Here is a 15018-nt window from a genome sequence, read left to right as displayed (position 1 = left end):
GGAGTGCAAAGACTGTGAGAATCTACCAGTTCCCAGCATCAAACCCAGACATGTCCTCTTTGAGGTATCTGAGCAGTTTATTGTCTGATGAGCCACTCAACAGTTACCTTGTCATTGCTGTGGTTGTGGCAGAGGCCAGTACCTCCAATTCAACCCCTAGCCTGGGAATCTCCATATGCCATGGGTGTGGCCTTGAAAAGACAAAAGACAAAAAAAAAAAAAAAAAAAAAAAAAGAAGAAGAAGAAGTTACCTTGCTTACTTCCTTTAAGGCCCTTTTGCAGGTTTCATATTTTGGAGAGTCCTTAGGCGTTTTTTGACAGATAGTCTGTAATGAATCAAAAGAAGAACAAAATCAATTAACTTGTATGAAGTAAAATAACACCAATGCCCAGCCATATACTCTTACTCATAGTAAACTTAATGCTGAACCCAATATTATGGATGAGTATAAAGATGACATTAAAATCCAATTAAAAAATTGGAAATAGTCTTTTTAAATGTATGGGATCCATGTACACCCAGGGGATGGTTAAATAAGAGGACAGACTTCAGAGGTGGGTAAACCTGGTTTCAAATCCCAGATCTGCCCTTTACTAGCTATTTGACCTTGGGAAGGTCACCCACCCTGTCTCTATAAGCTTCTGTTTCCTCAACTGTAAAATTGGGATAATGTTAACCATATCACAAGGCTGTTTACAAAAGTTAAATGATAATGCATATAAAGTTCTTTATCAGTGCCTGGCTTACAGGAGGACCTCAATGAAGGACAAAATTCCTTTAATTATCACCATCATCGTCATCATTATTAGAGGCTATTATATTTGTAGATGACAAATGTGAGTAAAAAGATCAAGAAAAAAAAACAGCTGCTGGATTTTCTCTTAATATATTTACACTGCAATTTTTGCTATGGTAAAAATGAGTTCAAAGAGGACCAGTTTGAATTATACTTTTGAAACTATGGCCATTCAAAGCCAATGGAACCATTTCAACTGTTAAAAATATCCACTGCAATGAACAAGTTTAACTAAATCTCCAAATGAAGTGAAATTGAAGAGACCATGTTCTAAGTACATTTAGACTCTCCCCAGGTGGCCAGATCCTCACACATGGGAAACAGATTAGGGCAACAGATATCAAGCAGAGATGGAAAATCCTAGGAGCCAGCAAACCACTGGTACCTACATATAGACAAGCATCAAGCCTATAAATCCGAAAGTCAGGTGTCAGGATTGTTGAGTGATAGGTGAGAAGAAGAGTATGCCATGGGGGGGACTACATTAATGGTTCTCAACATGTTTTCACTATGACCCACTTTAAGAAATACTTTCAGAGACTTCCCATCTTGGCTCAGTGGAAACAAATCTGACCAGTAACCATGAGGACACAGGTTCAATTCTTGGCCTCACTCAGTGGTTTAAGGATCTGGCATTGCTGTGAGCTGTGGTGTAGGTTGCAAACATGGCTTGGATCCTGCGTTGCTGTGGCTCTGGTGTAGGCCGGTAGCTACAGCTCCAATTCAACCTCTAGCCTGGGAACCTCCATATGCCATGGACGTGGCCCTGAAAAAAAAAGAAAGAAAAGAAATATTTTCACACTGCAACTAGTATACATGCACCCAAAAATGAAACAAGTTTTTTATGAAATAATATTTAACCACATTATGAACCATGTATATAGATCATATACCACATCACATCATCTATCCTATTTCACTTTTTAAAAACACTGCTCATGATTCAAAAATCAATTTCATGATGCACTAATGGGTATAAAAGCAGTTTGAAAAAAATACTAGTTTTTACCTCTGGAAACAGGCATCTTGAGTCCAAAGTTTCATTGCACCCTTCAATTTTATGTATAATTTTACGCACACTCAATTTTCTATAGAGAATGACTACAGCTTTACTCACAATCTCAAAAGGGTCTATGACCCCAAAAAGTTCAGCCCACTGGGCAATCAAGGCATAAATCTCCAACATGATACATACAATACAGTAGGTTAGACTTAGTGAGTCCCAATCTATCTAAGCAGTTTCCTCAAAATCAAAATAAGAGAGAATATTAAAAGGCTGAGGGATCACAGCATACACAGAAGCTAAAGAAGCACGGCTAAAATGCATTTTCAGAAAAAAAGAAAGAACCCTGAAAATTCAAAATATTGTAAGCAATGTTACATTTAGGAAGCACTCATTTCTTGTTAAAAATAGTAATAGTTTGAAGTCATATTTCCCTATATGAACTGAAGTTTCATTATTTTTATAAAAGCCTTAGAAGTCACAGCCAAAATTTAGTTTTTATAATACGTCCGCATTCTATTCCTAGACGTGATCAGTACTGATTAAAAAGAATTCAGAGCTAGATTTTCAAAACTCCAAGTTTCTCAATATTTACAAGGAGAGAAGTTCCCAAATCACAGGAGACGGAAAAGGAAGGGAATAAAGGTAGGAAGGAGACTGAGGTGAACATGGAGAGGAGCAGGCGCTGTCAATTCTGAAATGACAGCCAAACCTCCCCAAAGGTGTGCAGAAGAGCCACCAAAGTGACCATGACCACATGGTTTTACTCATCTTTAAATTTCAGTGCTCCTTTAGAGTATCTTAAGAATGTATAATAGAATGGAGAAAATGGAAATTATTTTGCAACTTTACACAATTATTTTGTAACCTTATGCAATCATAATTTTTTGCTATATTTTTATCCTGTGTTTTGATTTGTAAAAATCAAAACTGACAATGTATTAACATTATCATCCAATTTTAGAGTAGAACTATGCCAAAATCTAATCAAAAAGATACTCTTTGAGCTACCATATGATCCAACAATCCTACTTCTGAGCATATACCTGGAAAAGACAAAAACTCTAATTCAAAAAGATATATGCACCCCAATGTTCATTGCAGCGCTATTTACAGTAGCCAAGACATGGAAACAACTTAAATGTCCATCAACAGATGAATGGTATAAGAAGGTGTGGTATACACATACATTGGAATATTAATCAGCCATGAAAAAGCATGAAACAATGTCCTTTGCAGCAACATGTATGGGCATAGAGATTATCATACTTAGTAAAAACAAAGAGATAAGAGAAAGAGAAATACCATATGATATAATGTATAGGTAGAATCTAAAAAGTCATACAAACACATCTATAATCAAAACTGAAACAGGGAGTTTCTGTTGTGGCTCAGCAGTAACAAATCCAACTAGTATCCTTGAGGATTTCGGTTTGAGCCCTGGCCCCACTCAGTGGGTTAAGGATCTGGCACTGCCATGAGCTGTGGTATAAGTTGTAGATGCAGCTCAGATCTGGCATTGCTGTGGCTGTGGCTGTGGTGTAGGCCAGCAGCGTACTACAGCTCTGATTCGACCCCTAGCCTGGGAACTTCCATTTACCATGGGTGTGGCCCTAAAAAAAAAAAAAAAAAAAAAAGACATTTTTTGGCCCACTAGATGGAGTCATGTCAGACCACTGGATCCTCTCAAGGCTATCACTGCAGTTCCAGCCCAGCCAGTGTGTACACCTACCCCCACCGACCCTGCCACCTCCCCTACCAGTCCCACCTGCTGGTTGTCCTCACAGCTGAGCTTCCCACCAGGCAGTCTCTCCTCTCCTCCTAGCCACTCTTGCCACTATTCAAAATCAAATACTTGTTTTCTTCATCAATGTTCCCTAAGAAGGATTCCTGACTTTCCTCACTCCAGTTTTGAGCAATGCCAAATAGGGCAGATTTATGCTTTGTGATGCTGAAGATGATCTCCTTCACTGTGAATGGAAGCGCCCCAGCATCTTGGAACATTTCAGGGAAGGGATCTTAGTGGTCAACCAGAGGAAACTGAGCCCCAAAGAGAGTGACTTGCCCAAGGTCACATGCCTAGTGGCTCAGCCAGAAAAGGAATCAAGGTCCTTGACCTCAAGAAGTCAATATTCTATTTCACAAAATGCTGAATAAGTGAGGCATGCAATCTAACTTCTTCAGAGTGACCCCACAAACCTAAACTGAAGATAATTTCCAAAGACGTTAGACACAAATGGGACCTTCCATCCAACCAAACGGCACCTTCTTACTTGACTAGGGGACTTTACAGAAGGGATATAATTTAAGCGGAATAAGAATAATTTTCTTTCTCTTTTTTTGGCCACACCCACAGCAAGTGGAAGTTCCTGGGCAGGGATCAAACCCATGCCATAGCAGCAACCCAAGCCATCGCACTGACAATGTCAGATCCTTAACCTGCTGAGCCAGCAGGGAAGTGCAAGAATAATTTTTTAAATCAGAGTGTGGCAGCATAGCCATCCACAGAGGAAAGAGACACCAGTTCCTATCTTACGTCCATCAGCAGGGGGAGGCGCGTCACCCTCTGCATGGGGAGAATGAGGAAAGAGATCATGGGTAAATTTCTGCAGTCTTCATGGGACTCAATTCGGGACAAAACCTCCTTAAAAGATGGGTTGGTGGCTCTGAGGAAAAACAAAGAAAGAAAAAAAACTTCAAAATTCTTCTAGTTAGAAGCAGGTAAAAATGTATTAGGAAATACTGTGATAAATTCATATATTATCAATGACTTTTAAAATATATAAACAACATACACACAACATTCCATAGGCAGACATGGATGACTTGTCTGCTTTTTGTTATCAGGACAGAATATAAGTTTGAGGTGATAGTATGAACAATAACATGGAAACTTAATGAGCTAGAACAAATTTATAAGTAGAAAGTAAGCAAATGAAGAAGTAATGGTATCATAATGGTGAATGCATACATTACAAATCTGTATACACACTAGATCTCATATCTGATCATCTACATAAACATTCAATTAAAAAGATAACAAATATGTTTTAAGCCACTTCTTTGGTCTAGATAATAATCTAAGAAAGAAATGTCAGGTTGGATTTACTTATGAGGAGGATTATGGACTTTTTTTAAAGCTTTTAAGACAGAAAACCTTCTGACCATGTCAGCCAGGATATTCCCCCTCTCCTAGGGACATTAGAACTGGGATGATACTGCCACAACATTTCAGTGGAATTAGACAAAATACACTGACATTAAAGGATCTCATGTGGAACCACCCACATAACTTTCAAGGAAAGCGGAGAAGGGATGTCAAGAAGAATGGAGCCTTGAAAAGTCCCCAACCTGCCAATAAGACCTGGTACTCAGTAAAGGTGGGTGTTCAACCGAGGTTTTCTGGAGTTCGTGTTGTGGCTCAGGGGGGTTAAGAACCCAACTAGTACCCATGAGGATTCAGATTCAATCCGTAGCCTGGCAGCTGTAGCTCCAATTTGACTCCTAGCCTGGGAACTTCCATATGCCGCAGGTTTGGCCTTAAAAAGCAAAAAAAATAAAAATGAACATGAAAATTCCACGTTGGGAGTTCCCATTGTGGCACAGTGGCTCGGATTCCATGTTGCTGCAGCTATGGCGTAGGCTGGCAGCCATGGCTCTGATCAGAGACCCCTAGCCTGGGAACCTCCATATGCCACTAGTGCAGCCCTAAAAAACAAAAACAACAGCAGCAAAATCCTGAGGTCTTCTGCATTTAGTGGGTTCCTGACACTGCATCTCCAGCCTTCTCACCTCCTTACCCCAAGAAGAGCTCCAGTGGGACTTGTGAGGAGGCAAGGGGTGGTCCTGGATTCTGTAATCCCATGTTGGAGGGGCAGGGGAAGGTCGAAAGGCAGGGTAGCAGTAATTGTAACCTTTTAAATAAACACACACACACACACACACACACACACACGCACATATATACACATACACACTTTGCAACTTAGATGATTTGGTTCAAGGCTGATAGGAATAAATCAGGAAACACTCAGAATAGCAGATTAAAAGAAAGTACCCAGAAATGTTTTAATTTCATTCTCTTACACTGAGGCTATTTTTTTATACATACACTGAGGCATTTTAAAGCTTCCTTTCCTGCTAGCTTTGAAAAGACTTTTTTAGGAAGTTTAAAAACAAAAATTCTAAACCAGTTGCATATTTAAATCACTTAGGCCCCAGGCCCTCCAATTCCAAAGATTCTGATGAAACAGTCTGGGATGGACCCTAGGCGTTGTTTATTTGCTTGTTTTCAGATTCCTAGGCATTTGCAAAGTGCAGTTGAAGTTGAAAGTCACTGCTCTAAAAGTAAATTCATATCAACTCAGCTCCTGAAAACACAATCGCTAATTTCCATGTGAAAGCTCAAATGATGGTATCACTTGAGCTAACTTAAATAAAACCTTCATTTTTAAAGAGTTGCACAATGTACAGCAGTACTTACCCACATTTTTTTAAAATCCTGCAAAACAAAATGAATTTAACTTTTCATATATGTAACTTTTCCAAGAGGTTGGGTTTTTTTCCAACAGCTACAAAGTAATCTTTACATAGCAGTTCCCATCTGGGGTGGGGGGCTAGGGAAAGTGAAGGGGGTGATTCTCCACCCCCTCCCCTGCAAGGAATACTGGGCAGTGTCTGGAGACATTTTTGGTTATCACAACTCGGGTAAGGCGGTGCTACCAGTGTCAGGTGGGCAGAGGCCAGGGATGCTGTTAAGCACCCAACAATATGCAGGAAGAGCCCTCACAACAAAGACTTATCCAGCCCAAACCCTGCTTTATACTAATAACCTCACTGAGGTTGGCAGCTGTGGGTTTTCCATGGAACCTATATAAGATTTTTTTTTTTAGGTGCTCTATGGCATGCAGAAGTTCCCCAGACAGGGATCAAACCCCGTGCCACAATTGCAGCAATGCCAATCCTTAACACTCTGCACTACATGGGAACTTCCTAGAGAAGATTTTAATGAGGATTGAGGGGGGCACAATCAACCCTTCTCTCCAACTTGGGGGCTTTTTCTTCAGGCAGCCATGAAGTAATCATCATCAGCCCAACCCCTCTGTAGGGTCTCATACATTGCATAGAAGCTGACCAGGTTTCCACACTCTGTTCACAAATGTCACAACTCACAGGAGGGGGTGAGAATGATAAGAGACAGTCAGCCCCCAAACCCTGCTTACAGCAATGTACAACTGCACTGCAAAACGAATAGCTCCTTGTGATAAACAAGGCCCCTCTTCCCCGAAATAAAACAATACAGACGTTACTGAACCATTGCTGACCCCTTTAAAGGATAGAGATAGCATATACACACCAACACTCTCAGTAATCTAAACAGAACAAAGGGAAAAGGCGTGGAGAGAAATTCAAAGCTTTATTCTTTTTTGTTTCATAATTAAAGGCTTTAAACATTTTTTTTTTTTTTAATTGCCTTCCTTTGGACCTTCTCTGCTCTCCTCACCCCTAAGTCCACAGAGGGGGGGAAATCAGGAATTTCTATAAACTGAATAGAGTCATCTTTTGAATGGCAGAAGATCAGAACACTAGAGAAAACTCTGAATCCTGGGCCCTAGCTCAACCTGCCCAAGAACTCTCTGGGCCTCAGGCAAATGACTTAAGGGCTAGTTAATGGCTTAGAAAACAACCTTCTTACTGCTTGGAATGATGATCACCCCCTCCCCCATCTCCATCCTTCTCCACCCCCATCCCCTGTCTTGCAGGAATTAAAAAAAAAAAAAGACCAAGAAAACAGCAAACTATAATTCTTAATTGCTTTAGAGACAAAATTCTGCACAAATTAGACTTTTCTCCTTAAACACCCTCACCCTGAAAGCAACTCTCTTAAATATTTCTCCCTGTGAAACTGATTATAGGAGGCATTTCTAAGTAATTTCTATCAGTGTGACCTAATGAAAACATGGTTAGATAATTAAAACTGTAACAGTCAATATTGCTTACAACAATTTTTGAAGTGTCCGCTGTTGGTAGACTTCGTTTGTGCAGTATTTCACATATGGGTCAAATGTGGATGCTGTGTGTTTTTCCACAATGTCACTTATGTCATCTATGAAGATATTATTCTGATGTCTTGCTTCTAACTCTGTAAAGAATCTGAAAAAATAAAGAAAAGCATTTATACTTTCTTCTATATGCTTTAATAGACAAAAGATTATCTTCATATACTGCTCTTACACAGGGTTTGAGAATATCAACAGTACACAGTAACAACAACAAAAGATACAAGAAAAATTATAAAAAAGTCCAAATTTAAATCTCTCATATTAATATCATCTTACTTCAAATGGCTGGATTAAAACATTGATAATCCAGGTCATTTCTGTCCTTTCAGGTGTATTTTAGAATTTCACCATTTTTTCAAGAATTCCCTAGATATTGGGGGATTCATGCTTACATTTTTTACTGTATTGAAAAGCATATGAGCAAAACACCTAAGTAAATGCCTAAAAATCAAGTCAGAAATAAACATAATTCTATGTGTCCTTTCTCTCAAAACAAAGACAATCATACTGTTTTAAACCTAATACAATGCATGACACTTAAATGTCTACATAAATTATTTAGACTGCCATTTAGCATTACGCATGTGTGCATATACACACACACACACAGGTGTACTGTGTCCAGCCCAGTTAAAATTAAATTTCAGATAAACAATGAATAATTTTTTTTTGGTCTTTTGTCTTTTTAGGGCCGCACCCACGGCATATGGAGGTTCCCAGGCTAGGGGTCGAATAGGAGCTACAGCTGCCGGCCTCCGCCATAGCCACAGTGACGTGGGACCTGAGCTGCATCTGTGGCCACACAGCTGCTCACGCAACGTCAGATCCTTAACTCACTGAGCAAGGCCAGGAATCGAACCCATGTCCTCATGGATACTAGTCGGATTCGTTAACCACTAAGTCACAACGGGAACTCCATAAACAATAATTTTTAATAAAACTATGTGCCAAATATTGTACAGGACATCTTGGGTGTTATATCTTTCCTGGCAACCCTAGATTGCATCCTATTTTAGCAGAACATCAAAATCTGGTATTTGAAACAAGAGTGCTCCTGGCTCACAGTGTGGTCCACAGAGAAGCACTTGTATCACGGGAGAGTTTATCAGAAATGCAGATCTCACCACCCGCCTCCCTCAGTTGGAACCTGCATTTTATCAAGATCACTGGATGGTTTGAATGTGCACTGACAGCTGAGACCTGCCCTAGAACATATTTACTGACCAAGTTCAGAGTGGTAGGAAAATCTATGAGAAATAACTATCACGCAAGGAATAAAGCATTTTCCAAAATGGTGTGAAGAAGGTGAAATCAACAGCACTATCTAATGTTGACTTCTGGAATAGGAGTACAAGGGGAGGGAGGTTCATCTTCCAAAACCTTTCAGCATTCAGCACCATAATACAAAATTTAAGGCAGACAGTAAATGAAACAATAAAAAGTTATACAAGATGATTCACTGTAAATATGGGCTAACATTTTCTTTTCTTTTTTTTTTTTTTTTTTGTCTTTTGTCCTCTTTGTTGTTGTTGTTGCTATTTCTTGGGCCGCTCCCGAGGCATATGGAGGTTCCCAGGCTAGGGGTTGAATCGGAGCTGTAGCCACCAGCCTACGCCAGAGCCACAGCAACGCGGGATCCGAGCCGCTCCTGCAACCTACACCACAGCTCACGGCAACGCCGGATCGTTAACCCACTGAGCAAGGGCAGGGATCGAACCCGCAACCTCATGGTTCCTAGTCGGATTCGTTAACCACTGCGCCACGATGGGAACTCCTGGGCTAACATTTTCTCACATTTATATCTCAGTTATTTTTCAAAGAAAATCCTGGCACTCAGAAATAAAACAATCAAGACATTAAGGTCTTATTTATATAAAATTACATGTACATTAAACTCATTCTAATATAAACTGTATCAGCTTGTCACCATTATTGATTTTACTTTTGAAAGCCTAAGAGTTTAGAAGATAAATAAATGCTTCTTCTTTTTTTTTTTTTTTTGCTTTTTAGGGTTGAACCTGCAGTTCCTGGGGCTAGGGGTCGAATTGGAACTACAGCTGCTGACCTATACCATAGCCACACCAACAGTGGGATCTGATCTGTGTCTGTAACCTATACCACATCTCACTGCACTGCCAGATCCTTAAGCCACTGAGTGAGGCCAGGGATCAAACCCGCATCCTCATGGACACTACTTGGATTCAATTCCGCTGAGCCAAAAGGGTAACTCCAGGAATGCATTTTAACTCCCTAGAAAAATGACTTTATTTATATTCTGGCAGGGTACCTACATTTTTATTTCCTTTAAAAAGGGCTTAGGAGTTCCCATGGTGGCTCAGTGGTTAATGAACCTGACTAGAATCCATGAGGATGTGGGTTTGATCCCTGGCCTCGCTCAGTGGGTTAAGGATCTGTAGTTGCCATGAGCTGTGGTGTAGGTCGCATACTCGGCTTAGATTCTGCATTGCTGTGGCTGTGGTATAGGCCAGTAGCTACAGTTCTAATTCAACCCCTAGCCTGGGAACTTCCATATGCTGCAGGTGTGGCCCTAAAAAGCAAAAAATAAAAATAATAAAATAAAAATAAATAAAAATAAAAAGGACTTAGGAAAAAAATCAATAAGGTTCCCATTCACATCATCCAAGCCCCTTGCTGAAAACAGCAAGAGGAGACCCTAAAAGCACACTTTGCAGGACTGTTTGGTTTTCCTTCTAGTGGGATCAGGATTGATACGCACAGTTCCTAAACAGCAGATCAGAAAAACAGATCTTTATGTTCCAAGAGTCCATCAGTGGCTTCATAACGCTTTGTCATGCTGCATTTATTAATATTCAAATAAAATATCGGACCCGCTGCAAAAAGTTTCAGAACTTCAAAAACAACCAATTTCAAACTCTGTACAAGCAAAAGCCATGCTTCTTAAATATTTTCTATTTAGATTGGTCCCTGACCTCAAGAAATTTGTGATATATTAGGAAAGTAAGAATGATAAACAGAAATGATAGAACATATTGGAACATGTATGCATAAGGGTGTTGGTGGCAGCATATTTTTTTAATTACATGAACTATATATTTTTTATTTTGATAAAATATACATTACATACATTTTACCATTTTAATCATTTCAGTGGCTTTAATTACATGCACAATATTTTATAACCATCATCACTAGTTCTAAAACACTCTCCTCACCCTAAACAGAAATGCTGTACCCATTAGAGTAATAATTCCGTTTCTCCATCTCCCTAGCCCCTGCTAACCTCTAAATTTCTATCTCTATGAATTTGCCTATTCTAGAGATTTCATGTAAGCGGTATTACATAATATTTATACTTTTCATATGGCTTATTTCACATAGTATAATGTTTCCTAGGTTCAACCCCGCTGAGGGATGTATCAGACATTTTCCCCCTTTACAGCTGAATAATAGTCTACTCTAGGTACATACAGACCATACTTTCTTTCCATTCATCTGTTAATGAACACTGGCGTTGTTTCCATCTTTTGGCTATTGTGACTAGTGCTGCTGTTAACATTCACACACAAGTATTTGTTTGAGTTGCTGTTTTCAAATCTTCGGGCTATACATCTTAGAGGTGGCATTTCAACCTCGAGGACTCTGCCGCTAATACTATATATCAAGAAATAACAGTATAATGCCAAGAACCAACACAGAAGAAGCTGAGTTCTGTGCCAAGGAGAGATTATTTCATTAAATGAAGGCTGGGTAAGAAAGGATCCCTCCTGACACTCAGAGTTGAGTGGCCCCTGGGAGGCATGGAACCAATGAAGGAGACCTAGAACAGAGGCACAGAGCGAGAAGTCTAGGGCAGGGCGATTAGTGCCATGAGGTGAAGGTAAAAGGTGCAAGGGGTCATTGGTGATGAGGAGGGCAATTCGGGGTCCAGGGCACTGCAGGCAGGGACACCAAGTGGGCACAGGCGCAAAATCTCACTGTAGGGTTTAGGGAGTCAGGCGTCAACCACAGAGGAATGGGGCAGGGAATGAAGGCTGAAAAGTGGGTCAGAGCTGGACCTCAAAGGTTTGACTGTAGGCTGAGAAGCTTGGGCTTATTAATCTGTGGACCAGGAGAATCTGCTGAGATGCTAAAGCCAGGAGGTCATCCAATCAGAGACACTGGGATCTGTCCCAGAGAAGTGTCAGAAGAGAAGAGACAGAACACAAGCCAGTGAGATGCTCATCTGGACAGGTGATGGTAAAGCCTGGCAGTGGGAAATCAAAGAGAGGACATATCAGGGTAACTGTGTGGAGGGAAAGGTAACGGAATAGAGAGTCTCATTAGATGGGAAAGCCAAGGAAGACACTGGTTTCTAGTCAACTAGAAACTGGGGCTTCTAGCTGGGCATCAAGGTAGGCCATTAAACCATCCATGAAGACAGGGATTTAGGAGGAGGAGGGAGATGCAGCTTAATTTTCCCTGAAAATACACATCTGTGAGAATTCAGAACCACAGAAATTCTAGGTAGTACACAGTCAGGACTAGTTCGTTTTTAGCTGGTTTTCATACAAATGCAAAATTATTTGTAATTTATTTTAGCGCCAAGTGTTGTTTAAGAAAATAATCAAAGAAAACTCAAAAAATAAAAAACCATTCATAGGTCATTATCATGTAAATCTAAGAAATAAATATCTTAGAGGCAAACAGCTCTTCCAATTTTTTGTCTTCAGCTAACTGTTACAGTATGAAAGAATGCAACTATAATGACCAAAAGCAACAGTAACTTGGCTTTTCCCAATGAAAAGGAAAATTCATTTATCACTATAGAAGGTTTGCCAAAGTATAAGATTAAAAAAACAAAACACTAATGAAATATCTGTTTATGCTACTTATTTTAATGTAATATAAATGAAACCACCCATCTTTTATTTTGACATTAGCATAATTAAGATATAATTCAAAGCTTTCTAAGTTAAATTATCTATTGGTTACTTTGGCAAATTTGCATATTTTACTAAGTGAGCAGAGCTACAAACAGTCCAAGGAAATATTACTAAAGAATGAGGTATTATTTCAATGACCAAGAATGTTGGAAATCTAAATGAAATTTGAAGCAAAAATAAAAGCATTCTGGTTCCCTGGATGAAACTTGAATGAGTCTATGAAGGAATCTGGCTGACTTGAAGGACAACTTTTTAATGGAAATCTAGTTCAGCCCTATGATTTTTTTTTTTTCCTTTCTGGCACAATACCTTCTTTATTTCCTCTTTGTAGCATTACCAAGATGATCATGTTTTACAACCAGTCATGTTACACAACGTCTCTCTTTTTTTTTCCTACCAAAATTATAATGCAATAGCTAAAGTCTAGATATTAAGAAACCTCTGATGGACCAGAAAAGGCTTCCTGGAAGCACTGCCTCATAACCAAAAACCCAGGTTAGCCCTGTTTGACTGTTGACTCACCATCACTAGCATCCGGTGGCTCTGACTTCTCCCAGATGTGTATTTTCAGCTGTCTATTTGACATCTCCAAAGGAAAATTAAACTGCTTGATTCTTGCTTCTCCCTCCACCCAGTCACACCCACACTTCAAATGAGTGCTGCCAATAACTGCAGCCAGCCAAGGGGAGCTCCTCTGCTGTGCAGAGAATGACCAGACCACCAAGTAACACTACACAGCCTCCTAGGAAATGGGACTTCAAGGGGAGAACTACACAGCCATGTTTGAAGAGCTTGTTCAAAGCCTGTAACTTCTCCTCAAATATCTCCTAGAACTGCAGGGACTGGACATTCTTTACACTTTTTGTGGCTGCTTTATCAAGTGATGGTCTTAACTGTGGCACTGTGTTTTGGGAGGACCAAAGTCAACAGTGAGGTAGCCCTATCTGGTACATTCAACACATATGATTTTCTGAGCATCACTTTCTCTCTTCTGTAGTCAGCAGAGAAGACCTACAAATGTGAGGATAAATGTCCCCATACCATTACTAAGAGCTTTCTTAAAATTCAAGTGGTAATGTCATTGGCCCATCACGGATGAGCATTCCTGAGAGCTCCTGATGATGGTACAGTAAATCCACCAATCTATAGAGAAGATTATTTGACACAGACAACAAATTTGGTTTCATCAGTCAGCCAACAAAATCTCCTCCCATGTGTCTAGCACAGGACAATATGTTGGGAGATGTTCAGGATAAGACAATGGAGAATCGTGACTACAATGCCTTGTGCCAAAGCCCAGCATTTCCCACGCACAGCCTCATTTAATTTAATCCTCAAGCCTACTTTATGAGATGACCACAATACCTATTTTAAAAAGGAGAAGAAATCAAAGCGAAGAAAACTTAAGCCACAACACGGAACAACTGACCCTCGGTTTGAAGCCAGAGCCGGAGCCTTTCTTGAGTTTAGAGCCTGTGCTTGAACTACTACTACTGCCTCTGCTCACAGGTGCCTACTGATGTAATGTGACTGGCCAGCTCTCAATCTTGGCATCCATCAGAAGGCGACCAGCTGAACTGAAAAAATATTACTTTCTAAGACAATGAACTGTTGAACCATCTCAGCAAGTAAGTGACAGGAGTCTACATAGTAAAGACTTTCACAGTGGATTTATGCTGCAGCAAGATCTGCAAGACGGCAGAAGATTGGACAACTCCCCCCTCATGCCCAGGTGGAGCTTTCCAGGAGGGTGGAAGCCAGTGATGTGTTCTGGTCCTGGTTCACACAACATGAGCAAGTGTTGGTTTACAGGTGTCCTGTGGAAACCCTCTGGGCATCCATCTCAGCTCTCTCTGTTCCCTGCTGCCCTTCCTTTGCCCCACTCATCCTTCAAGTCTCAGATTAAATTTTATCTCCTCCCAAAGTTCCCTGGTGATGCAACAGGTTAAAGATCTGGCGGTGTTACTGCTGTGGCTCGAGTCACTGCTATGTCACAGGTTCGATCCTTGGCCCAGAACTTCGGCATGCAGTGGGCATGGCCAAAAAAAAATTTCATCTCCAGGAAGCTTTCCCTGACCCTTCTGAGCTGGGTTAGGATCCCTTACTTGATGTCTTTATACTCCTCTATGCTTTTCCTCTGGTGTACCTACTATGATGATCTTAATTAACGATATTATGATTTTGTTAACCTTTGTCTCTCTTAGCAAGAGCTAGAGGACAGAGGCTGCGTCTGCTTTGTTCAACACTATATA

General features: G+C 40.3%; 1 protein-coding gene across 4 annotated transcripts in view; it reads right to left on the bottom strand.

Annotated features, from left to right (window-relative positions):
* ARHGEF26 (Rho guanine nucleotide exchange factor 26) overlaps positions 1-15018 on the bottom strand; it is a 141068-nt gene that overhangs the window by 57763 nt on the left and 68287 nt on the right. For all 4 annotated transcript variants that reach the window (XM_021069691.1, XM_021069690.1, XM_021069689.1 and 1 more), the window contains 3 exons: positions 7801-7953; positions 4337-4466; positions 252-326 (listed from right to left, as the gene is read on the bottom strand). In XM_021069691.1, the coding sequence (XP_020925350.1) occupies positions 252-326; positions 4337-4466; positions 7801-7953 (358 nt within the window). The remainder of the gene's footprint in view (positions 1-251; positions 327-4336; positions 4467-7800; positions 7954-15018) is intronic.

This window comes from Sus scrofa, chromosome 13, assembly GCF_000003025.6.
Source record: "Sus scrofa isolate TJ Tabasco breed Duroc chromosome 13, Sscrofa11.1, whole genome shotgun sequence".
Taxonomy (NCBI): Eukaryota; Metazoa; Chordata; class Mammalia; order Artiodactyla; family Suidae; genus Sus; species Sus scrofa.
Note: the sequence above shows the minus strand (reverse complement) of the source record. Positions and strands in the feature narration are given on the sequence as shown.